General features: G+C 51.8%; 1 protein-coding gene across 9 annotated transcripts; it reads left to right on the top strand.

Moving 5' to 3' along the window:
- The first annotated feature begins 8126 nt into the window (after nucleotides 1-8126).
- PPRC1 (PPARG related coactivator 1) lies at nucleotides 8127-22852 on the top strand. Of its 9 annotated transcripts, XM_089314433.1 has the most exons (15): nucleotides 11229-11342; nucleotides 11516-11611; nucleotides 12334-12522; nucleotides 13171-13317; nucleotides 13419-13520; nucleotides 13637-16484; nucleotides 16787-16840; nucleotides 17667-17724; nucleotides 18497-18567; nucleotides 19506-20229; nucleotides 21219-21368; nucleotides 21461-21527; nucleotides 21646-21767; nucleotides 22008-22159; nucleotides 22446-22852. In XM_089314433.1, the coding sequence occupies exons 3-15, from the start codon at nucleotides 12418-12420 to the stop codon at nucleotides 22547-22549; spliced, it is 4704 nt and encodes a 1567-aa protein (XP_089170559.1). In that variant the 5' UTR covers nucleotides 11229-11342; nucleotides 11516-11611; nucleotides 12334-12417; the 3' UTR covers nucleotides 22550-22852. The 9 variants fall into 9 exon arrangements, 7 of the variants coding, with proteins under 7 accessions (XP_017204005.1, XP_008268619.2, XP_017204008.1 ...); XM_017348516.4 differs by lacking the exons at nucleotides 11229-11342; nucleotides 11516-11611 and adding an exon at nucleotides 8127-8517 and having other exon boundaries at nucleotides 18500-18567; XM_008270397.5 differs by lacking the exons at nucleotides 11229-11342; nucleotides 11516-11611 and adding an exon at nucleotides 8127-8517.
- The last annotated feature ends 723 nt before the right edge of the window (nucleotides 22853-23575 follow it).

The following is a 23575-nucleotide window of genomic DNA, read 5'->3' as shown; positions in this document are numbered from 1 at the left end:
CTGCTCTTTTGAGGGCTTTGGAGACTACTGGAAGCCGACCCCTCCAGTGCCCCCAACCCTTAGGGGCAGAGGCCAAGGGGGTTGGGGGTGGGGAGAGAGGATCTGAGGGCCCACGTTAGAAGCACGGCTTCCCCAGGGAGGAGCCTCCCAACCTTCAGGCACTCCTCAAGGACTCCCCTAGCCAGCCTAGGAAGGGAGGGGCTCCATCTCCATCCCTTCCCAAAAGCCCAGCCTTAGCTGCCTCATAAACAGGAAATACCTATTAGCCGGGAGGAGGGAGGGGTGGGGATCTGCCTGGGGGTCCCCAGCTGCTGGCTTTTCTGTTAAACTTCAGGGCAGGATCCCAGGCTAGTGTCCCCTCTCTGGGGCGACTTGGTAGGAGTCTTCCCCTTTTGTTACTTGGGGGGCTTGGTGGACAGGACTGTTTGGTTCCCTCATTGTAGCCCAGAATCTGCATAGCTGGCTTGACTGGTTGGGGGACGGTTGCAGATGTGAAGGCTGAAGTGTTTGAGACCCCTTAGCACCTTAGGTTTTTGCTGAGGGAGCATGAAATAAGGGGAGGTGCAGCCTGGGGACGGGGGTCCCTCTCCCTCCTGTGAGCTTAGAATGGGGAGGTGCCGCATTGTGGATTCCTCACCCCCAGCTCTTCGCATCACTGCCCCCACCAGGACACAAAGGAACTTAGAAGCAGTCCACACTCAGGGAGTGTGTCCTTGACAGCATCTCCTGCCGGAGTCCACCTCCTCCTGGTGTTCCCCCACAGAGTGGATTAGGGGGACTCACCAACAGAACATGGGCTCTGCTCTGGATGCCTCGGTGTGAGTTCCAGCTCTGCTTGTCCCTAGCTATCACCAGCTGAATGACCTGGGACAGCTGATTACCGTGCCCTGAGCTTCGGCTGTACCCTCAGTAACCAGTACCTGAAGGCTGAGAATCAGCTGGACACTGGGTATACCCAGTTACCTCGCCTGGCACCCACTGTGCGAGCAGTGCTCAGCAGACTTGAGCTCCTTTATGCTGTTCCTAAGGTTGCTTTGCCTCCAGAGTGTCAGGAGGGGGCTGAATTGGCTGGACGATTTGAGATGGTATGGAAGAGAGGGGAATGCTTGCTTTGACCCCCTTCTGTATGTTGTCATAAATGTGCCTCCCCCCCAATCCTGTGACAATTTGCCCTGTGGCCACTCATACCAGCTAACTAGCTTGACCAGATTCCATGGTGATCCAGATCACTTGGGTGGACAGCTGAGCTGATAACCTCTCCTGTGAAGATCATTGCCCCTCTGAATGGCAGGGTCTCTTTTCCAAGATTTCCCATGCAGAAGGTGGAAGGCAAGGGAGTAGGAAAAGCAGGGCATTTGTTGAGTGTGGGCTGTGTGCCGGGTACTGTGCTAGGTGGTTCACACCTGTGCTGTCATCTGCTTCTCACGAAGGCGTTTGGAAGAAGGTAGTGTTCTCTTCACTGAACAAGCAAGAAGTCTAAGGCCCTAGAGGTTAATAAATTAGAACTTGCTTGTAAAACACTCTTCTCTCTTCACCTATGAACTAGTTAACGCCTCCTAACACCTCAGTTCTAGCCGCCCTTTCTCTGGAAAGATTGCCCCTCTACCACCATTCCCATCCTAGCTAGTGACCCAGTTTCTTTCAAGGAAACACCATCTCTATGCTGTTGAGTACCAAGATTTTGACTCCTGGAGGAATCAGACTTAGGTAAGTTAGGTAATTTGCCCTAGGTCACATAGCTAACAAGCACTTGACCCACTTCTCCTGCCTTGCTTCTTGTGTGGATCAGACTTGGGGAGGGAGAGAATATCTGTAGAGCAGCTCTGGGAATCAGGTGCAAGCAAAAATGGGAAGAAAAGTTCCAGCCGCCTGACAACTGGAATGTGGTAGAGTGGGCCATCCTGATCTGACTGTCAATGGCCTGGAGAAGGGGAGGCTTAGCTGATTTGAATGAATAAATCTAACCAGCCAGCTTTCTTTGTTTCTGAGGTGAAATTTACATGACAAAATTAAACATTTTTGAAAGGCAGAGTTACAGAGAGGAGAGAGAAGGAAAGACAGATCTTCCCTCTGCTGGTTCATTCCCCAAATGGTCACAATGGCGGGCCCAAGAACTCAGCCCGTCTTCCACTGGTTTCCCAGGTGCATTAGTAGGGAGCTGGATGGGAAGTGAAGCAGCTGGGTGCTCTTTTGGGATGCGAGTGCTGCAGGTACCACAATGCAGGCCTAAAAGTTAAACATGTTAAAATGATTAATTCAGAGGCATTCCAGTATTTTTATTTATTTATTTGACAAGTAGAATTATAGACAGTGAGAGAGAAAGGTCTTGCCTCCGGTGGTTCACCCCCCAAGTGGCCGCTACGGCTGGCGCGCTGCACCAATCCGAAGCCAGGAGCCAGGTGCTTCCTCTTGGTCTCCCAAGCACTTGGGCCATCCTCCACTGCCTTCCCAGGCCACAGCAGAGAGCTGGACTGGAAGAGGAGCAAGCGGGACTAGAACCCGGCGCCCATATGGGATGCCGGCGCCCCAGGTGGAGGATTAAAGAAAGACAGAGTTAAAGAGAAAGAAAGAGGAAGAGAAAGAGATCCTCTGTTCACTGATTTACTCCCCAAATGGCTGCAATGGCCAGGGTTGTGCCAGGCCAAAGTCAGGAGCCAGGAATTCCATCTGGGTCTCCCACGAAGGTGCAGGGACCCAAGGACTTGGGCCATCTTCCACTGCTTTCCTAGGCACATTAGCAGGGAGCTGGATCAGAAGTAGAGCATCTGGGACTTAACATTGACCCAGGGAAGAAGATTTTTTTTTTTAATATTTATTTATTTATCTGAAAGTCAGAGTTACAGAGAGAGAGAGAGAGAGAGAGAGAGAGAGGTCTTACATCTGATGGTTCACTCCCCAATTGGCTGCAACGGCCAGAGCTGCGCCGATCCAAAGTCAGGAGCCAGGAGCTTCTTCCGGGTCTCCCACATGGGTTTAGGGGCCCAAGCACTTGGGTCATCTTCTACTGCTTTCCCAGACCATAGGAGAGAGCTGTATTGGAAGAGGAGCAGCCGGGACTGGAACCAGCGCCCATATGGGATGCTGGCGCTCCAGGCCAGGGCATTAACCCGCTGCACCACAGCACCGGCCCCAAGAAGATCTTCTTAAAAAACAAAACAGGCTGGTTCTGTGACATAGTGGGTAAAAGCCACTGCCTGCAGTGTCAGCATCCCATATGGTTGGAGTCTCAGCTGCTGCACTTCTGATCCAGCTCTCTGCTATGGCCTGAAAAAGCAGAACAAGTCCTTTGGCCCCTGCACCTGCGTAGGAGACCTGGAAGAGGCTCCTGCACCAGCATGGGAGACCCTGGCTCCTGGCTTTGGATTGACACAGCTCCGGCCGTTGCAGCCAATTGTGGAGTGAACCAGCGGATGGAAGATTTGTCTTTATCTCTCCTTCGCTCTGTGTAACTCTGCCTTTCAAATAAATAAATAAATCTTTAAGAACAAAACAAAGAAACAATAACAAACAGATAGCAGAGTTACGCATTTGGCCTAGTGGTGACGCTTGTACCCGTGATGCTTTCATCCCGACCCCAGAGTGTCAGGGATACAAGTCCCAGCTCCAGTCCAATTCCAGCTGGGAGGCTACAGATGATGGCTCCAGTGGTTGGGTCCCTGCTACTCATGGGATAGACCCAAATTAATTTCCTAGGTCCTGGCTTTGGCCTGGTCCACCTCTGGTTATTGCAGCCATTTGGGGTGTGAACTAGTGAGTTGGAAAGCTCTCTGGCTGGCTATGTTGTTTAAAAAAAAAAAAAAAAAAAAAGCAAAAGCCCACAGAAGCTTCCTGGATCTCTCCCATCTAATTTCCTCTCCTGGCCTTTGTGTTCTATATCTTCTCCCCACATTGCTCAATTGCTCACACCCTTAAAATTTCCTTAAACACTTAGTAGCATTGCTGTTTCTTTTTTTCTTTTAAAGATCTTTCATCTGCTCTTCAGATGGCTGCAACAGCCAGGGCTGAGCCAGGCTGAAGCCAGGAGCCCGGAGCTTCTTCCAGGTCTCCCATTTGGGTGGCAGGGGCCCAAGCACTTGGGCCATCTTCCATTGCTTTCCCAGGCACATTAGCAGGGAGCCAGATAGGAAGTGGAACAGCTGGGACCCAAACTGAAGCCCATATGGGATGTTGGCACTGCAAGTGGTGGCTCAACCCATTGTGCCACAGCACCAGCACCTTACAAGAGTATTTTTAAAAGTATATTTCTTTGAAGCAGAACGAGTGAGCGAGTGAGAGAGATCTTCCATCTGTTGCTTCACTCTTCAAATGTTTGCAACAGCCAGGGATGGGCCAAGCCATAGCCAGGAGCCTGGAACTCCATCTGGGTCTGTTATATAGGTGGCAGGAACCCAAGTACTTGAGAGCCATCATTGCTGACTCCTGGGGGTGTGCTCTACCAGAAGGCTGGATTGGAAGGGGAAGTGGACCTTGATCCCAGGCACTCCGATGCAGATGTCCCAAGCAACAGCTTAACTCACTGTGCTACAACATCCGCCCCAGATTACAAGAATTTTATTTGGTGGAATTTATGTTTCCATGCCCCCCACATGACTCTTGTCTATTTGCTACCATCATCACTTTTTAGCACCACCATTGCTTTCTCTGCCAATTTGGTTTCTCTCTCTTTTTTTTTTTTGGGGGGGGGGGGACAGGCAGAGTGGACAGTGAGAGAGAGAGACAGAGAGAAAGGTCTTCCTTTTTCCGTTGTTCACACCCCAATGGGCGCTGCAGCCGGCGCGCTGCAGCCAGTGCACCACGCTGATCTGAAGCCAGGAGCCAGGTGCTTCTCCTGGTCTCTCATGCGGGTGCAGGGCCCAAGGACCCAGGCCATGCTCCACTGTACTCCAGGGCCATAGTAGAGAGCTGGCCTGGAAGAGGGGCAACCAGGACAGAATCCGCCGCCCCAACTGGGACTAGAACCCGGTGTGCCAGCACCGCAGGCAAAGGATTAGCCTATTGAGCTGTGGTGCCGGCCTGCCAATTCGGTTTCTCAAAGTATATAAGAAACTCCCAGGAAAACTGTAAAACATTTAGAAAGTCCCACTGTCAGATGGACTAAATTGTATTTCTAGAGAAAAATCTGAGGATTTAAAAAAAGATTATTTACTTGAAAGGCAGAATTAGAGAGAGAGAGAGAGAGAGAGAGAGAGAGAGAATCTTCCATCTGTGGCTCACTCTCTAAATGGCCTCAATAGCCAGGGTTGGGCTGGGCAGAAGCCAGAGCTGCATTTGAGTCTCCCCATGTGGTTTCAGGGGCCCAAGGAGTTGGGCCATATTCCACTGGTTTCCCAGATAATTAGCAGGAAGCTGGATGGGGAGCAGAGCAGCTGGGACGGGAATCAGCACTCTGATATGGGATGCTGCTGTCACTGGTGATGGCTTAACCTAAAAAATCACCACATGGGCCCCTGAGCAAATGGTTTAACCCTGTAGCCTCAATTTCTTCTTAAGGAGACCAAGGAAAGCAATTTTAGCAGTTAGTTGTTTTTTTTTGTTTTTTTTTTTTTTTTTTGACAGGCAGAGTGGACAGTGAGAGAGAGAGACAGAGAGAAAGGTCTTCCTTTGCCGTTGGTTCACCCTCCAATGGCCGCTGCGGCCGGCGCACCGCGCTGATCCGATGGCAGGAGCCAGGAGCCAGGTGCTTTTCCTGGTCTCCCATGGGGTGCAGGGCCCAAGCACCTGGGCCATCCTCCACTGCACTCCCTGGCCACAGCAGAGAGCTGGCCTGGAAGAGGGGCAACCAGGACAGAATCCGGTGCCCCGACCGGGACTAGAACCCGGTGTGCCGGTGCCGCTAGGCGGAGGATTAGCCTAGTGAGCCGCGGCGCCGGCCAGTTAGAACTTTTTAATTCTAGATGTTGCAAGGATTCAAAGATGTGACAGCAAGCTGAGGATCAGAAACCATTTCTCAAATGTGGGTTGTCTGGGGCTAAAAATAGTATACTTAAAAGGATGTTTCAGTGACAGGGACCCAAGGACTTCAACCATCAGCTGCTGCCTCTCAGAGTGTGCACTAGCAGGAAGCTGGATCAGAAGTGGATTAGCTGGGACTTGACTCAAGCTTGCTTGCTTGCTTGCTTTTTTTTTTTTTTTTAAGATTTATTTATTTAAGCGGGTGCCGCGGCTCAATAGGCTAATCATCCGCCTGCGGCGCCAGCACACCAGGTTCTAGTCCTGGTCGGGGCGCCAGATTCTGTCCCGGTTGCTCCTCTTCCAGTCCAGCTCTCTGCTGTGGCCTGCGAGTGCAGTGGAGGATGGCCCAAGTGCTTGGGCCCTGCACCTGCTTGGGAGACCAGGAGAAGCACCTGGCTCCTGGCTTCGGATCAGTGCAGTGCACCGGCCATTAGAGGGTGAACCAACGGTAAAGGAAGACCTTTCTCTCTGTCTCCCTCTCTCTCCCACTGTCCACTCTGCTTGTTTAAAAAAAAAAAAAAAGAAAGAAAGAAAAAGGATTTATTTATTTGAAAGTCAGAATTACACACAGAGAGAAGGAGAGGCAGAGAGAGTAAGAGAGGTCTTCCATCTGCTGGTTCACTTCCCGGATGGCTGCAATGCCCAGAGCTGTGCCCGAGCCAGGAGCTTCTTCCTGGTCTCCCATGTGGGTGCAGGGACCCAAGAACTTGGGCCATCTTGTTACTGCTTTCCCAGGCCGTAGCAGAGAGCTGGATTGGAAGTGGAGCAGCTGGGGTCTGAAACCTGCACCCTTATGGGATGCTGGTACTTCAAGTGGCAGCTTTACCTGCTACACCACAGCGCCGGCCCTGAACCAAGCATTCTGAGGTGAGATGCCAGCATCCCAAGTGGCACCAAACAACCCTTCCCCCATAGGCAATTTTATTTTCAAGTTTGTTGGAAATAAACTCTATTGTTGGCCCTCATGTAATTATGAAGAAAATTGTGAATATGATTTTTTCCATATTTATGCCTTCCAAAGCCTACTACTTGTAAAGACTACACTGATTTACCTGAAACATTAAGCAACAACTGAAAGAGAAGTCCTTTCCTCTTATGAGTTTTTAGTGGCTATCCATGTCAGGGTACCCTTCCAAAAGGGCAACTGGCATTACTCATTGAATTTCCAATGCATACATCTTTTAACTCATCAAGCAAATTTCCACAAAATTGTTGAAAGACTGCACAAATGTGCAGATACATGTATACAACATGTACAAAGATGTCCACCATGAATTAACATGTGATAGTGAAAAAGCAGAAACAACTTACCTATCTAAATAGTGATATATTCATAAAATGGAACTGCTAACAGCTCAGAAAATATTTGGCTAGTGAATGGGTTAACATATTGTTATATGAGAATAGCATGTTGTAGCACCATATATATTGTATGATCCCATTTTTGAACAAAGAAAAGACCAGTTTGTCTCTCTACATTTTTATATTCACAGAAAAAAAAAGTGTGGATGAATACCCACTAAAGGCAACAAAGGTTGAATCTGGGAAGTAGAACTGGAATTTGCAAGATTTTTTTCCCCTCTATACACTTCTGTACTATTTTAAATAATTTTTAAGCAGTTGTAGTAAAGTTTTTCAAAAATAAAAAACAACATGATGTAGATTCTAATGGCAAATAAGAGCACAGTAGAGGCAGTGATGGACTGCTGAAATACAGAACGGGGTCAAAAAGGCGGTCCTAGATTAAACAGGATATGAAGCATATTCGGAGGTTCAAATATTCCAGGCAGAAATACAGAGCAGAACACGAATCTTTGGAAGACAGAAAGATACATGGAGCAGCAGGAAACAAGTTTGGTAATGAAAAGCCAACGTAGGCTTCTGAGCAGCACCTGAGACCAGAGATCGAGGTGTTTTGAGATGAAATTCGCGGTAGTGCTGCAGTCTGGGATTAGGTGAGGTTTAGCGCCTCGAGTGTGGGTATACACTAGGGGGTGCTGTTTTCAAACAGAGGCCCACTTGGACTAAGGCGAAAGGAATGTACAGCAGGTAGAACGTGACAGAAGCCCTTCCAACAGCTGGACAAATTAGCGAAAATGAAATGATACGCCAACGTCAACTCTCTCCTCGTTCCTGCAAGCTCCCCTAGTCAGTCTCGCCGGGTAACCCACGACTGGGCACCACAGCACCACTAGAGAGCGTACCGCTCGGCCTGGGCTTAAAGCGACTACTACTCCCAGGAAACCTCGCGCGAGACCAGGGTCTCTTCCCAGGTGCTAGAGGGTCTCGTCGCACAGCCTTCTGGGGTCCGTAGTCTTGCAGGGTCATTCGGGAGTTGTAGTTCGCCTCCCACAATCGGCTGGGCGAGGCGGCGCCGGCGATCAGAGCAGCGCTGGGTGTTCAGGGGCCAAGATGGCGGCGCGCCGGGGACGCAGAGACGGAGTCGCGCCGCCCCCGACTGGGGGCCCTGGCCCGGACCCCGGCGGTGGAGTCCGCAGTAGCGGTTGGGGCAGTCGGAGCCAAGCGCCGTACGGGACCGTGGGCGCTATGAGCGGCGGGGAGCAGGTGAGTGGCTGGCAGGCGGCCCGCGGCTGGCAGCAAAGCGGCGTGTGCCGGGCGGTGACACGTGGACGCCACAGGAAAGGGAGGAAGCGCTTGGGACTCGATGCCGGTGGCCGCAGGAGTCAGGCCGGTCGAGTAAACCTTAGTCGTTTGCTGGCCCCGTACGCCGGCAAAGGCGGAGTCCCTGTGCCCATTCCTGGGGAACAGCAGAGTGGTTGAGCCGGCTGCAGGGAAGAGGGGCCCGCGGTGCGAGTGTTAAGGGTTCGGAAGTAGAGTCGCAGGCTAACCCCCCGCCCCGAGGATGCCGAATGGGGCTCCCTTAGCTTGGCGCCGCAGTTCCCTTTTCGGAGCCACGTGGGGTGGGGGGAGCGATTTTCCCGGGAGAACTTGTCTGTCTCCCCTCCCCCTACACGCGGCTGGAGCACCCACGTGGGTTGGGCTCTTGGTGAGGGGGGGCGCGGGGCGCGGGTCCACGTGGGGGCGGGGAAGGGATGTCCACGTGGCTCCCGTCCCAGGCTGTCGGGCATCTCGTATCGGCCCTGGAGCCGCACTGCCGGGAACTGGGTGTGTCTCAGCCGGTCCCGCCATCTCCGGCCCGGGCTGGGGCCGCCTAGCCGGGAAGGAAGGTAGGGGCTGCTACTCTGAACTTTGCCCGAAGTCTTGGAGTTTCTTCCCTCCTGCTTGGGTGCTCAGCCCCTCTAGACAGCTGATGGGGAGGGCTTCCCAGAGGTTTGGAGAGTCTGTTCTCTGTGATGGGGAGGGCAGAGGCTGAGCCTTTAAGATCCGTGGAGGAGCGAGCTTCTGGCGGCTTCTGTCTGACCGGCTTGGGATGGCTTGTGAGTCACGGGCAGTGGCGCTTTGGTTACCTGCAGTACTGCCTTGTTCGTGATTGAAGGGACGTGGAAGGTGTCATCGTATACCTGGGACACGGTGAAGTAAGGGGGAGGGGACTCCTGTCCCCTTTCTCACTTATCCCGCGTTTCTTTTGGGGAGGCACTTAAATCAGTAAGCCTGCTCCTGGAAACCGATGCCCAGAATTTAAGGCTCTTTGCAATGTATGTTGGAGATGGGAAAAGTTAGAGGTGCTTTGAGAACTATTTAATATTAGTTTGATACTTGCTGGATGAGGGAGAATTCTGTCTGATCTTTCTTGGTCTTCAGTTCTTTGTATTTAAGTAATACTGTCCCCTTCTCACTCAGGGTGGAAGTGGGAAGGAGTTAGTCTGAACTGTTCCTATGTTAAGTTGAGTTCTTGTCAGCATTTTGATGTTTCCAGCTGGGAGTTGGGTGAGTGGCTGTGTTGTAAGGTAAGGTGTGGCAGATCGACCCAGGCCCTTGTCCTGGGCAGGATGGCTACTAGGGCATGAATTTGGAAGAAGCCCAACCCTTTTCCCTCGTTTTTCCAGAGACTACATTTTTGGGGATGTGCTGCCAGGTGTCCTGGAGAGAAGCAGGGAGGGATCCAGGTTTTAGCTGTAAGGCAAGTTAGGTAGCCTTTGGGGTTGGAGCAGTTCTCATTGAGAGATTGTCTTCTCTTCCCAAAGATGGATGTGAGTGAGTGAGTGACCCAGCTCATATTGAAATACCACTATGTTCAGGAACAGGTGTTACGTTGGCAAACTACACAAGCATGGGTCCTGTCTTCTGGGATCTTAGTTTTAACAAGATAGACCGGCCGGCGCCGCGGCGCACTAGGCTAATCCTCTACCTTGCGGCGCCGGCACACCGGGTTCTAGTCCTGGTTGCCCCTCTTCCAGGCCAGCTCTCTGCTGTGGCCAGGGAGTGCAGTGGAGGATGGCCCAAGTGCTTGGGCCCTGCACCCCATGGGAGACCAGGAGAAGTACCTGGCTCTTGCCATCGGATCAGCGCGGTGCGCCGGTCACAGCGTGCTGGCGGCGGCGGCCATTGGAGGGTGAACCAGCGGCAAAAGGAAGACCTTTCTCTCTCTCTCTCTCTCTCACTGTCCACTCTGCCTGTCAAAAAAAAAAAAAAAAATCAAGATAGACCAAAAGTATATATAAATAATTGGGGCAAACTTGAAGTGCAGGCCATTTGGGATTATATAACCAGCAGTAGTAATACACTTTGCAGGGCCTGGGAAGGGACATTTTAAGCTGAGACCTAAGACTGGGTGTGGATAAACCTTGATCAAAAGGAATTCTTCAGGGGAGAGAGAACTTTCTGGCTTATTACAGAAACAGTAGTGGGAGAGGACATGCTGGAGCAGAGAGGTCTGGTGAGGAAATCCAGGACCCCGCCAGCCACAGTAAATTCAACCCAGTGCTACTGAAGGTTTACAGAGGTCTTGGGGGTGATCAGACATACAGATTTAGAAGTGTCTGGCTTTGAACCCTGGAAGAACAAGAGTGACGTGAGAAAGCCAGTTGGGAGGTTGTTGAAGTTAGAAATGCTAATGAGGTAGTTTAGTGGGAGCTAGACTGGGGATGGAGGACAGGTAGGAGGCATGTCTCTGATTCAGGTTCTAGTGTCCAAGTGACAGAGGTGGCCTGCATGGATGGTTCCGGCCTAGTGGTTGGGGCTCAGGTAGGTAGGTGGTAGGGCAATTAGGGATCCACCTCCTTGCTCACCCAGGAGGGTTTGCTGAGCCAGGTGCTATTCAGCAGCTGGTTGTAATTACAGGATTGTGAAGGCCTGGGAGGTGTTAGTACCTAAAACCTGTTGCCTTTCACTTCATCTCTGGGCCTGGCCTCCTGAAGTGTCCTTTACCAGCCTTCTCTCTCCCTGCGCATTGGAACTTCTCACCTTTGTTAGGAGGGTGGATGTGTTGGAGGTAGTGTCACCTGCTCAACTTTTCTCTTTCAGAGGAGGTGAGGTGCAGTTTTGTTTTATGGCAGAATGGGGAGGGTCCTGTTTGTCTTTCTGACCCTGTGGTCTGGCCTTTGCAAGTTTCCTATGGGGAGGTACCTGTTGTTCTGGCCTCTGGCCTCACCAATCCCATTCCAGCCATTTCTGACCCTGCCCACACCCACACTGTTGACAGGTCTGGGCGGGTGCCTCCCTGCCTGAGGAGGTTGAAGATGTTGCTGACTCTCCTAGGACATCTGCAGCATCAGACTCTTGTTCTCACCTGGTAGAGGTGGGGAAACAGACCCTTCCCTTGGGACTACCATTGACAGCTCGGTGGCAGTCTGTTGGGCGTATTAGACACTGTGCTGGGCATCCTGGGTAACTGGAAGGTATTAGCACTTTTAAACTCCTGTAGGAGCTCAGGAGAATATAAGCTAAAAGAATGCAAAGGGTTACTTGCGCTAGAGGAACTTGAAATCCAGTTTTTATAGGAATGTCATGGGGCTGAGGAGATGGGCTGTGATTGCCAGGAAAGCAAGTGTTAGGCGATTGTGTGAATGTAGGGGTGAGGAGAGACCAGCATGGGCCAGAGAAGCCTGAGGTGACTTCTCGGAGAGGTAGCATTTGAGCTAGGCAAAAAACAGAAGCCTAAATGGGGTTTGCAGTAGGTGTGTGCCCCCTTGTCTGTTGCTTTCGCCACTGTCAACGGGTGACTTCTGAGTGATTTTGACCTGTTTGATGTTTTTACTCCCCAGTATAATAATCCCCTGGGACCCCATCTATTTCTGAATAGAGCCTAAACTTTTCTTCCCAGAACACTGCTGTCCTGGTTGGGGATTTTGCTCACGGGCTGTGCTTCTCTTGGCTCAGCTTGCCCAGAGGTTTGGCCGTGGTAGGGCTGCTGCTGAGCTTGGCAGCGCTGGGGAAGGGCTGGGGACCTGGTGTGTGGAGCTTATCAGGCAGCTGCCCCCGAGGGCCTGGGCTCTTCTGACCTTTCCCCTTTTGCTTCAGGTGCTGGTGCATGAGGAGGGGGACGACTCTGGCTTTGTCAATCTGTCTCGGCTGGGCCCCTCTCTGAGGGACAAGGACCTGGAGATGGAGGAGCTGATGCTGCAGGATGAGACATTGCTGGGGACCATGCAGAGCTACATGGATGCCTCTCTCATCTCCCTTATTGAGGATTTTGGGAGCCTTGGAGAGGTGAGCTGGAGCTGGACTTGGAGATGTTCAGGCAGGAGTTTTGCATGGGAGGGGCTCTAGCTCCGATCCCTGGAGTTGTTCAGGCATGGTTCTGCTCTCCAAGACCTTGGCTCCCGGGAGCCCAACCTGAGTCCTTGAACTTTTTTGTTTCTAGGTGGGAGTTAGGCTGCAGGCTGCCAGATTATGTGCCATGTAGGGATGCCGTGGCTAGCTGGGACTATAGTCCAAGACTTTTCCCTCCAGTTGAGCCCCTGACCTAGGGTGTAGGTTTGAGTTAGTTTTTGGTCCCAATTCTAGTCTGGCCAAGGGTTGGGTTAGGGTTGGGGTGCTAGATGCTCTACTGAGCATCTTCATCTCACCTGAAGGTGGGGTGGAGTGTGAAACTCAAAGCTTAAGACTCATGTCTGACAAGTGTCCGTTGACATTAGAGAGGTGGTGGATGGTGAAAGGGATTGGAAGCCATGAATTTTTTTTTTTTTTTTTTGGAGAGGCAGAGTTACAGAGAAAGCCATGACTGTTTGCTCCGATCCCTCTCACTGGCAAATTGAGCTGCTGGGCCTGGGAGATAGGATCCTTGGCATCCAGTCCTCAGTGGCCAGAGCTCAGTAGAGAGGTTGGTGAGACCTTCCTGTTGTCTTTCTGGAGCAGAGCAGATTATCTCTGGACGACCAGAATGAAGTATCGCTGCTGACAGCGCTGACGGAGATCTTGGACAACGCGGATTCTGAGAACCTGTCTCCGTTTGACAGCATTCCTGACTCGGAGTTGCTTGTGTCACCTCGGGAGGGCTCCTCTGTGAGTGTGGGACCTGGGGAAGGGGACATATGGTTGGTGCATGTCTGCGGGCCTGCTCGCTCATGCTGAAGCACAGACAAATTCAGGTCTTTCCTTCTTAGCTGCACAAGCTGCTGACTCTCTCTCGGACGCCTCCAGAACGTGACCTCATCACCCCAGTAGACTCACTGGGGTCTGGCACAGGCAGCAGTAGAATGAATGGGGTAAGCCTGACCTACAAGACCTCAGGAGCTCCCAGTTGGAAGTGGTTTATGGGGACAGGTCTGGAGAATACTTGCCTGGAGAAGAGTCTTCAGACTTCTCTCCTTTCCTCCTGCAGGTTGAGATGTCTCTTGCAGATCCTTCTTGGGACTTCTCCCCACCTTCCTTCTTAGAGACCTCTTCCCCCAAGCTTCCTAGCTGGAGACCCCCAAGATCAAGACCACGCTGGGGCCAGTCTCCTCCCCCACAGCAGCGCAGTGATGGAGAAGAGGAGGAGGAGGCGGCCAGCTTTGGTGGCCAGATGCTTGCTGGGGAGCTCAGCAACTCAGTGAGCAGCGTTCCAGACTTCCCCATGCACTTGGCCTGCCCTGAGGAGGAAGACAAGGTCATGGAGATGGCAGGGCCAGTGGCTGGTGATGAGAGCATCTCCTCCCTGAGTGAGTTGGTGCGTGCCATGCACCCCTACTGCCTGCCCAACCTCACCCACTTGGCGTCACTGGAAGATGAGCTTCAGGAGCAGCCAGGCGATTTGACGCTGCCTGAGGGTTGTGTGGTGCTGGAGATTGTGGGCCAGGCAGCCACAGCTGGTGATGACTTGGAGATTCCGGTTGTGGTGCGGCAGATACCTCCTGGACCTCAGCCTGTGCTATTGGATGACTCGCTAGAGGCAAGTCCTGCCTTGCAGCTGCTCATGCCCACATTGGAGTCGGAGGCAGAGGCTGCTGTGCCTAAGGCAGCCCTCTGTCCTGAGAAAGATGGCTTGTCACTGGATTCAGAGAAGATGGGCTCGGCCTGCTTGTTGGAGCCCAGCAAGGCCATGGAACCCAAGGGGCTGCAGAACCCACCTGCCAATACAGTGCTGGGTTCCCAGAGAGCCCGAAAGGTCAGGAGGAAGAAGAGTAAGGAGCAGCCAGCAGCCTGTGCAGAAAGCTATGCTAGGAGGCTGAGGTCATCCTGTCGTGGCCAGTCTACCACGGCTACAGAAAGGACCTCTCAGGCAGGCAACTTGCAGAAACAGCCTCAGGAGGAACTTCAAAGAGAGGGTGGGCCACCCCAGGGTAGGGGGAAGCCTCGGGCTTGGGCTAGGGCCTGGGCAGCTGCCTTGGAAAAGCCTAGCCCTGGAAACTCAGAGAGAAGTGCAGGACAAGGTAGTCCTGCTAAAGAAGGTCCTCTAGATCTTTACCCGAAGCTGGTTGACACTGTCCAAGGCAGCCCTGTCCCAGCCCATCTCTCGCTGCCTGACTCTGCTGAAGCTGGTCCCCCTGAAGGCGACCCTGTGTTCGTTGACTCTCACCCACCTGACCCAGTGCTAATTGGCCCTGTTGTGTCTGACTCAGCAGCAGTTGACCCTGCAAGGGTTGTTCCCACCTCAGATGATATACCATTGGTCGATGTTGTTGCAGCTGATCCAGTGCCAGTTGTCAGCCCAACACCAGTTGACTCTGTTCCCAGTGACCTGGCTCCAGTTGACCCTGTGCTAGTTAAGTCCAGACCAACTGATCCCAGACGTGCAGCAGCGGCGGCAGCAGCAGCAGCCGCCGCCGCAGCCCAGGGGAGTCTAGTTCCTCATCTCCTGGAGTCAGAGTCCTCAGACTGCACAAAGGCCATCATCCCTGAAGCCAGGGAGGTTGTGGGTGCTCTCAAGGTGGAAAGTGGTACCAGTACCACAACCCAGGAAGCCAGACCTCGGCCTCTCAGCCTTTCTGAGTACCGGCGGCGACGGCAGCAGCGTCAAGCAGAGACAGAAGAGAGGAGTCCCCAGCCTCCAGCTGGGAAGTGGCCCAGCCTCCCAGAGACTCCTACGGGGCTGGCAGACATCCCTTGTCTTATTGTGCCACCAGCTCCAGCCAAGAAGACAACTCTGCAGAGAAGCTCTGAAGCTCCCCCTGAGGCTTGCTTTGTGCCTGTGGGCCCTAGTCCTGCTTCTGTTAGTCCTGAGCCACCTGTAAGCAAACCTGTGGCCTCAACTCCTACTGAGCAGGTGCTATCCCGGGAGATGTCATTGCCGGCAAGACCTCCCCCTTCTGTGCAGTCTGTGTCCCCTGTTGGGCCCATGGCTCCCCCCATGCCAACTGGTCTGCCTTTTCCCCCAGGTGGGCTGGGGATGCCCCCTATGCTGCCCCCACCTGCAAGTGGGCATGGGGTTCCCAGTTTGCCCCCTCCTCCATTGCAGCCTCCTAGTCTTCCAGTATCTGTAGGGCCAGTGCCACCTGATCCCTATCCTCACTATGCTCCTGTGCCACCCTGGCCTTGTTATCCCCCTGTGTCCCCTTCTGGCTATCCTTGCCTGCCTCCCCCACCAGCTGTGCCCCTGGTGTCTGGTACTCCTGGCACCTACGCTGTGCCCCCCACTTGTAATGTGCCTTGGGTACCCCCTCCTGCCCCAGTGTCACCTTACAGTTCCACCTGTACCTATGGGCCCATGGGATGGGGCCCAGGGCCACAACACCCTCCATTCTGGTCTACTGTTCCCCCACCTCCTTTACCTCCAGCCTCTGTTGGGAGAGCTGTGCCCCCATCCAAGATAGAGCCCAGTGGCATTCCAGCTGGCCCTCCTGATAATGTACTTTCCACGCCCATGGCTCCTGCCCTCACTGTTGAGCCAGCTGGCCATGGAGCTCCACAGATAGAGCACACCAAGGTAGAGGTCAAGCCTGTGCCTGCATCTCCTCATTCGAAACCTAAGGGGTCCTCCTCGGTGCAAAGTCCCCGTGGCAAGGCTCCACCATGTCCATCTGCCGAGGGTGTGGCTGTTGCACCTGGGTCAGAGAAGTCTGAGACTCAGGAGAGCAAGCCCAAGGAGAAGTCCCCTTCTCCTGCTACCAGGGCTCTTCCCACACCACGGCAGAGCACTGTGCCCAAGCTGCCTGCTGTCCACCCAGCCCGTCTAAGGAAGCTGTCCTTCCTGCCTGCCCCGCGGACCCAGGGTCCTGAAGATGTGGTGCAGGCTTTCATCAGTGAGATTGGTGAGTGCCGCCTGGTTCAGTGGGTGTGAAGAAGGGCATGGGTTGGCTGAGGAATGCTGTCCTTAGAACACGGTAAACATGAAGAGGCTGCCCTCTGTTGGATTTCTTGGAGAGTTTTTTTGAGAGGTGGAGCTCTGGGTCTGTGGAATCTTTGTGCTTTGTGCTTCTACCTTGATGGTACTTAGTACAGTGTACCGGGGCATATAGAGGGAGAAATGAGGTGATTGGGGGCTTTTTGGGATCTGTGGGCTGACTCAGTTGGTAAGGGCTAGTTTTCAATCCTGTGTTGTGTGCCTCCACAGGAATTGAGGCGTCGGATCTGTCCAGTCTGCTGGAGCAGTTTGAGAAATCGGAAGGTGAGGGAATCTGGGTAGTTGTGTTCCATCCCATTTTTTGATTGTTGATACTGCGTTTAGGCTCAGCTCTGTGGTTGCTTAAAGTGGGATGGTACGGTGGGGAGGAGGGCAGTCTCAGCCATTGGAGCAGCTCCCTAATGGCAATAGGGAGGCAAGACTCACCCGTGACAGTGATAGAACCCCGAGTCAGTGATGGCACAGGATGGCAAGTGCTGTCCCAAAGTAGATGGGGAAGTTTGAGGGGGTTGAGATTGTTTGGGGACAGCTTTCCAGAGGGAAGAAGCTTTCAAGCTGGGCACTGAAAGGAGCTCCTAGAATGTATGTGGTAAAGAAAGGCAGAGATCAGGTATAGGAAGGGCCACGTTGGTGTATTTGGCAGGCAAGGAATAGTTCTGTTTTCTTAGTGCAAGGCATGGCTCTGGATACTGTGGAGCTTATGGCCTGGGGAGGAGAAGAACCTGCACAAATGACCGCTGAGTTGGAAACACTTGTCTCTGGTACATGGCAAGATAGAAATGAGTGTAGGGCAAGAGTAGGCTACAAGGCTAGTAAGTTGGGCAGGTTCTGTAGAACCTTGAATGCTAGGTGTGTAAATTTGGACAGTATGTCAAAATCAATGGGGAATGTGGGTGTTTTGGAGAAGAGATGTGATTAAACAGTACCTGGGCACCCACTGAAGGAGCTTGGCTCTCTTTGGAGCTATTCTAACAGGGGGTTTGCGTGTAGGCAAATGGATTTTCCTTCTTTGGGTCTCAAAGCAAGCCCTTCTGTGCCTCCTCAGTGTAGAACATCTTGGTGGGCTTTAACTAGTATGGTTTCCTTGCAGCCAAAAAGGAGTGTCCTCCCCCGGCTCCTGCTGACACCTTGGCTGTAGGAAACTCAGGGTAAGTATGGAGACCCTGGAGCGAGTTACCCTACAGCTGTTGGTCAGCAGCCGGTGGCACTCCAGGACTGTCGACTTGGTGCCTCTGGGGCAGGATGTTCAGTCAACAGGAAGATGTCTCCCTTTTGCCCATTCCCTGCTGCCCGTCACTGCTGGGCACTGTCTTGGGCAGTGAGGTGGGAGCATGTGTACTCCCCCCACCGCCCAGCTGACTCTGGTCAAATATGCCAAATGCGCTGGAGGTGCCCTGTTGTCTTCTGGCAGGTCATGCCTTGGTGATTTCCTGCCTTCGCACCAGACTAAGCTTGTTCAATGCTGGTGATGGGGTAACTTGAGGTAGGGAAAGATGTTAGTGGCTAGTCCCTGACCCCTTGTAATACACAAGTATCCCATCCCTTGCTCCTGTCTTCAGACATGAGGCTTTTTTTTTTTTTTAACCAATTTTTGTGATCAGCGTTACCCCATCCTGTTTTGACAAGCTTCTTCCCCTCCACGGTGGTTTCACATTGGCTTGAGCTAAGCAGGCGAGACTCCTAATTTAAAGGTGGTGGTAGGCGATAGCCACCCTGCCTCCTGGAGTCAGGCAGAGCTGAATTGAGACCCAGTCTACAGTTGAGTCACTAAGACCCCTTTTGTGCTGAAGGAGAGTAATGGAGCAGTGTGTGCATCCCACTCTTTTGTGTACCCATCCCCTCCCGTCGCATTGTGAGGAAAGCAGATGTGCAAGATACTGAGGAGGCAATGAACCAGGCTTTCCCTTTTCCCCCCGCCAGCAGCGTTGACACTCCCCAGGAGAAGAGGCCCCTAGACCGGTTACAAGCCCCAGAACTGGCCAACGTGGCAGGTGGGTTCAGGGTGGGGAACTCTGCCTATCACCAGGTGATACAGCGAACATGTGTAGAGCCTGCTCTACGTCAAGTGTGTGTAGGTGTTAATGCAGAGATCTGATCTCTGTCCTTGAGGTGCTCACAGCCTAAGGGACAGATGCTTAAACAAATGGGTATGTTAAGTATCTGGTGGTATGGTAAGTGTGTAGTTTACAGGGAGATCTGAAGGGGCAGTCGAGAGAAAGGTTATAGGTGGTTATCACCCATGCTGAGGTGTGAGAAAATGATAATTGATCAGGTGGTGGATTTTGGGGACAGGGCCTTGGCATGTGGAGTAGCTTGAGTGAACTGAATAAACCTGGCTGATATTTTTTTGGGAATTGTGAATGGCTTGGTTTGAAGTATAGTGGCTGATCAGGGTGGTGGGTAGAGCTAAAGCAAGCTGGAATGGTAAATAGGTCAGGTTGTGGGAACTTCGAAAGTTGTGTTAAGTTTGGACTTTATCTTGTGTGTTGAAGAAGCAATTGAAAAATCTTTACCAGGGATGTAGAAGATAAGTGACAGGTATGAAGCTGGAAGTAGGGAGACATTCTAAAGTTTATTGCAAGAGTCCAGGCAAGATGCAACCCAGAAGTCAGTCAGTGCTGGGTGGAAAGGGTGGATTTAAGAGTGGAGAAATAGACTGGGTAGTACCTGGTCACCCATTAAGTTTGGGTATGAGGAGATGAGGAGTTCAGGGAGACCCTGGCTGGCTGGGTTGTTTTTTTTTTTTTTCCCCCTTGCTGGTTCCAAGATGAAGATGGGGAAGGAACAGTTGAAACAGTGAAAGTTGGGCTGTTGACCATGCTTGGTGTGCTGTGAGATGAGGTGGGGTTCTCTGAAGCCTATGTACGCAGTATTTGGAAGTATAGAATCGGATCTCATCCTACTATCTCCATCCTCCCTCCCCTCACAGGGCTCACCCCTCCAGCTACCCCTCCCCACCAGTTATGGAAGCCCCTGGCTGCTGTCTCACTGCTGGCCAAAGCCAGATCTCCTAAGTCCACCGCCCAGGAGGGAACCCTGAAGCCTGAAGGAGTTACAGAGGCCAAACATCCAGCTGCAGCCTGCCTGCAAGAAGGGGTCCATGGCCCTAATCCAGTCCATGTGGGCTCTGGGGACCATGACTATTGTGTCCGGAGCAGGACCCCCCCAAAAAAGATGCCTGCCTTAGTCATTCCAGAGGTGGGCTCTCGGTGGAATGTCAAACGCCATCAGGATATCACCATCAAACCTGTCTTGTCCCTGGTTCCAGCTGCTCCTATGCCCCCACGCACAGCTGCCTCCCAGGAGCCACTTGATCACAGGACTAGCAATGAGCAGGCAGATCCCTCAGCACCTTGCCTTGCCCCATCTGCCTTGCTGTCCCCTGAGGCCTCACCCTGCCGAAATGACGCGAACACTAGGACTCCCCCAGAGCCTTCAACCAAGCAGCGGTCAGTGCGCTGTTACCGAAAAGCCTGCAGGTCAGCCAGTCCCCCAAGCCGGGGCTGGCAGGGCCGCCGCGGCCGCAGCAGCCGTTCTGTCAGCTCTGGGTCCAACCGGACCAGCGAAGCATCTTCCTCTTCATCCTCATCGTCGTCTTCCTCATCCCGGTCCCGGTCCCGGTCCCTCTCCCCCCCACACAAGAGGTGGCGAAGGTGAGCTCTGATGGCCTTGTTAGGTCTTGTGCATTTAGGAAGTTCATGTGTTCTCCTGTGGTTTACTCTGAAAGCTTTTACACACTGACTGTGATACTTCAGGCTCTAAGATTTCTATTTCTGTCTTTGCTTTTGACTTCTCCTCTTTCCTGGATTGTTGAAGGAGGCAGGCTGTGAAATGATAGCTTCTACTCCTTGTTGAAGTTTGGGATATCCCTAAGGTCTCTTGCTTCCATGAGACCTACCTTTGAGGAGACGTAGGGTTTGATCTTGACCGTGGTGATTTCTTCCCATTCATCAGTCCTTATTTATGGTGTTTTCTCGCTGGTATGTAGGATAGTGGGTTAATTGTTAATGGTAAAAAACTCATCCCTTAACTGTCTGCTGGGAAAATTGGCTGGAGCAGTTACTTTGGGTGTTGCTGTGACCTCATGTATTTCCTGGCAATATCTTTGTCTCAGTAACAGACCCAAGTTTTCCCACTTAACCAATGAAGAATTTCTGGGTTTTGGCAGCAATGCATATTGTTAGAAATGTCCCCTAGTTTAGGTCTAGCATAGTCACAATCCTTTATGCCATGGTATTCCTTTGGAGGGTGCTAGGGGAGCAGGAATAATCCAGAGAGCCAGGTCTGGCCCCAGCACCACAGATTGCTGGCTGTAAGGCCCAGGGCCCTGTCCTTTCTCTCCCTCTGTCCATTCCCCCCTCCTTTTTATTGACTTGTTAAGTGTTTTTAATTCTTTTTAATTGCACAACTGACAATAAACATGATCTCTGCCAGAACACTCCAAAGCATTCCAGATACATCTAAATTTCCACAAAGGGCCTCAGTCTGTTCATCTAGAAGAAAAAACTGTTCTAGATCTCTTGCTCTGCTTGATCTTTGGTCCTGAGCTTCCTGACAAGGAGGCAGGGCTGGGACCTGGGAGAGGTAAGTAAAGTGCACCTGCACCGTTCCCTACATTCTGGCATGTCCTTTTATTCTCTAGGTCTAGCTGCAGTTCCTCTGGACGATCCCGAAGATGCTCTTCCTCTTCCTCCTCATCATCTTCCTCCTCCTCCTCCTCTTCCTCATCATCCAGTTCCCGAAGCCGTTCCCGCTCCCCATCCCCACGCCGGAGAAGTGACCGGAGGCGGCGGTGAGCATGTGGTCTGGGATTCAGGTACCTGAGAATCCAGAGTGGTGAATTGTCTTGTTTCTAGAGGGGCTGACAACACATTTTCTTGTCAGGTACGGCTCTTACCGTTCACATGACCATTACCAAAGGCAGAGAGTGTTGCAGAAGGAGCGTGCAATAGTGAGTAGAACAGGTCATGGGAGGAGTAGACTAGCCCCTGAGCAGGGAGCTCAAAGAGCCATCTGCAGCTGCAGCCCTGGCTCATGGTGTATCAATTTGCCTTGACAATCCAACATAGGAAGAGAGAAGGGTGGTCTTCATTGGGAAGATACCTGGCCGCATGACTCGGTCAGAACTGAAACAGAGGTTCTCTGTCTTTGGAGAGATTGAGGAGTGCACCATCCACTTCCGTGTTCAAGGGTAAGCTTGGGTCCCAAGGTCAGGATGTACTTTCTGTCCCATTCATTTACCTTAATGTTTGTCTTCCTCCTTGCTCTGATGTGCTGAGCAATGGTGGGTGGTGGTGGTGGTGGGGGCTTAATCTCTACAGTCAGGGTTGGCCACTAGGCAGCAAGAGCCATTGCTGTACTTTGGGGTGCTGTGTGTTCTTGGCATGTGGCCAAATGACCACTCCAGCTTCTGCCTCACCCTCCCCACCAGTGACAACTATGGCTTCGTCACTTACCGCTATGCTGAGGAGGCATTTGCAGCCATTGAGAGTGGCCACAAGCTGCGCCAGGCAGATGAGCAGCCCTTTGACCTATGCTTTGGGGGCCGCAGGCAGTTCTGCAAGAGGAGCTATTCTGATCTTGGTAAGTGGAGGGAGGGCCTGAGGCTTCCACATACTTCATTTCCTCTCCAGAAGTGTTGCTAATTCATTGACAGAGGGAGGTAGGTAGGTTTACCTTCATTTGACATACACAGAACCTAAGGGGTGGGTTGAGAGGAGAAATGAGGGCGCTCTCATCCTTTGACTTAAAGCCAGGGCAATTTTAGCCCCAGCATTGGCTGGGAGATAGCTGGTCATGTGATACAAGGACCCTGTAGTTGGGAAATGTGGTCAGGAAACTTGACATGTGTCTCTCTCTACCTTTATAGACTCCAACCGGGAAGACTTTGATCCTGCTCCTGTAAAGAGCAAATTTGATTCTCTTGATTTTGACACATTGTTGAAACAGGCCCAGAAGAACCTCAGGAGGTAACCCTGGGCCCTACCCCCCTCTCCCTTTTTCTTTGGAGGTGCCCAACCTCCTCCATCCCCCTCCCCCACTCTAGGGGAGAGAGCTGCTAGTGAGGAGATGACTGTTTTATAAAGAAATGGAAAAAAAAGTGAAATAAAAATGTGTTAAATCAGATTTTTAAAAGGTATTTGTTTTTTATAACAGGTATTGAAACAAGTTAATTTGCATTCCTATGTAAGATGGGTGGGGTTGAGGGGTTCCCCCAGTGTTTGGAACATCAAAGTCACTATGCAGACTAATAAACATGGAACTAGAGAGAACTCATAAGTGCTGTCGTGCTTCTTTCTGTAGTACTAGTGTCAAATGAATTCACTTCACTCTCAGCACTGTCAGGGACATAGTCATCTAGGGCCTCTTGTCAGATACAAAATTCAACTGAATTTGAAAGTTTGTTCTTCAGGTGCATTGTGGGTGAAATTAGTCATTTAGGATAGAGCTCCTCAAAACTGAAAGGGCTTTCATTGAATCATCTGGAGATCTTTTTGGATTTTTACTTATTTATTTAGAAGGCAGGTAGATCTTTGATTCACTAGTTCACTCCCCAAATGTGTCCAGCAACCAGAGCTGAGCCAAGGCAAAGCCAGCAGCTGGGGCTCTCCTGTGGGTGGCAAGGATCCAAGTACTTAAACTATAACCTGCTGCCTCCCAGGGTGGGTGCACATTAGCTGGAAGCTGGAATTAGAAACCAAGCCATCACTCAAACCTTGGCATTTCACTAATGTCCATCCCTGGAGATCTTTTTGGAATGCAAATTCTGACTGAGGTGGGGCCCAGAGATTCTGCATTTCAGGTGAAGTGATGATACTGGTCCTGGAGGGGATTTTGATAGCAAGACCAAGAAGCAGCTCAGATTTGTTCCAAATAAAAGGATTTTTAAATGAGTTTATGTATGTATTCAATGTTTTACTTATTTAATTAAAATATTTGAAAGGCAGAGTCAGGAGGAGACAGATTTTCTTTCTGCTGGTTCATTCTCCAAAGCCAAAA

The sequence above is a fragment of the Oryctolagus cuniculus genome, chromosome 15 (assembly GCF_051225735.1).
Source record: "Oryctolagus cuniculus isolate XC-2025 breed Fujian yellow rabbit chromosome 15, ASM5122573v1, whole genome shotgun sequence".
NCBI classification, from domain to species: Eukaryota; Metazoa; Chordata; class Mammalia; order Lagomorpha; family Leporidae; genus Oryctolagus; species Oryctolagus cuniculus.
This window is presented reverse-complemented; position numbering and strand designations above follow the sequence as displayed.

What these genes read in the sequence shown, in the direction of transcription:
- PPRC1 (XM_008270397.5), top strand. Translation starts at nt 8,365, where the DNA reads ATGGCGGCGCGCCGGGGACGCAGAGACGGAGTCGCGCCGCCCCCGACT. An exon ending in TTGGCTGTAGGAAACTCAGG is followed by an intron (nt 17,725 to 18,496) that starts GTAAGTATGGAG and finishes TCCCCCCGCCAG; the next exon opens with CAGCGTTGACACTCCCCAGG. An exon ending in ATCCACTTCCGTGTTCAAGG is followed by an intron (nt 21,768 to 22,007) that starts GTAAGCTTGGGT and finishes CCTCCCCACCAG; the next exon opens with TGACAACTATGGCTTCGTCA.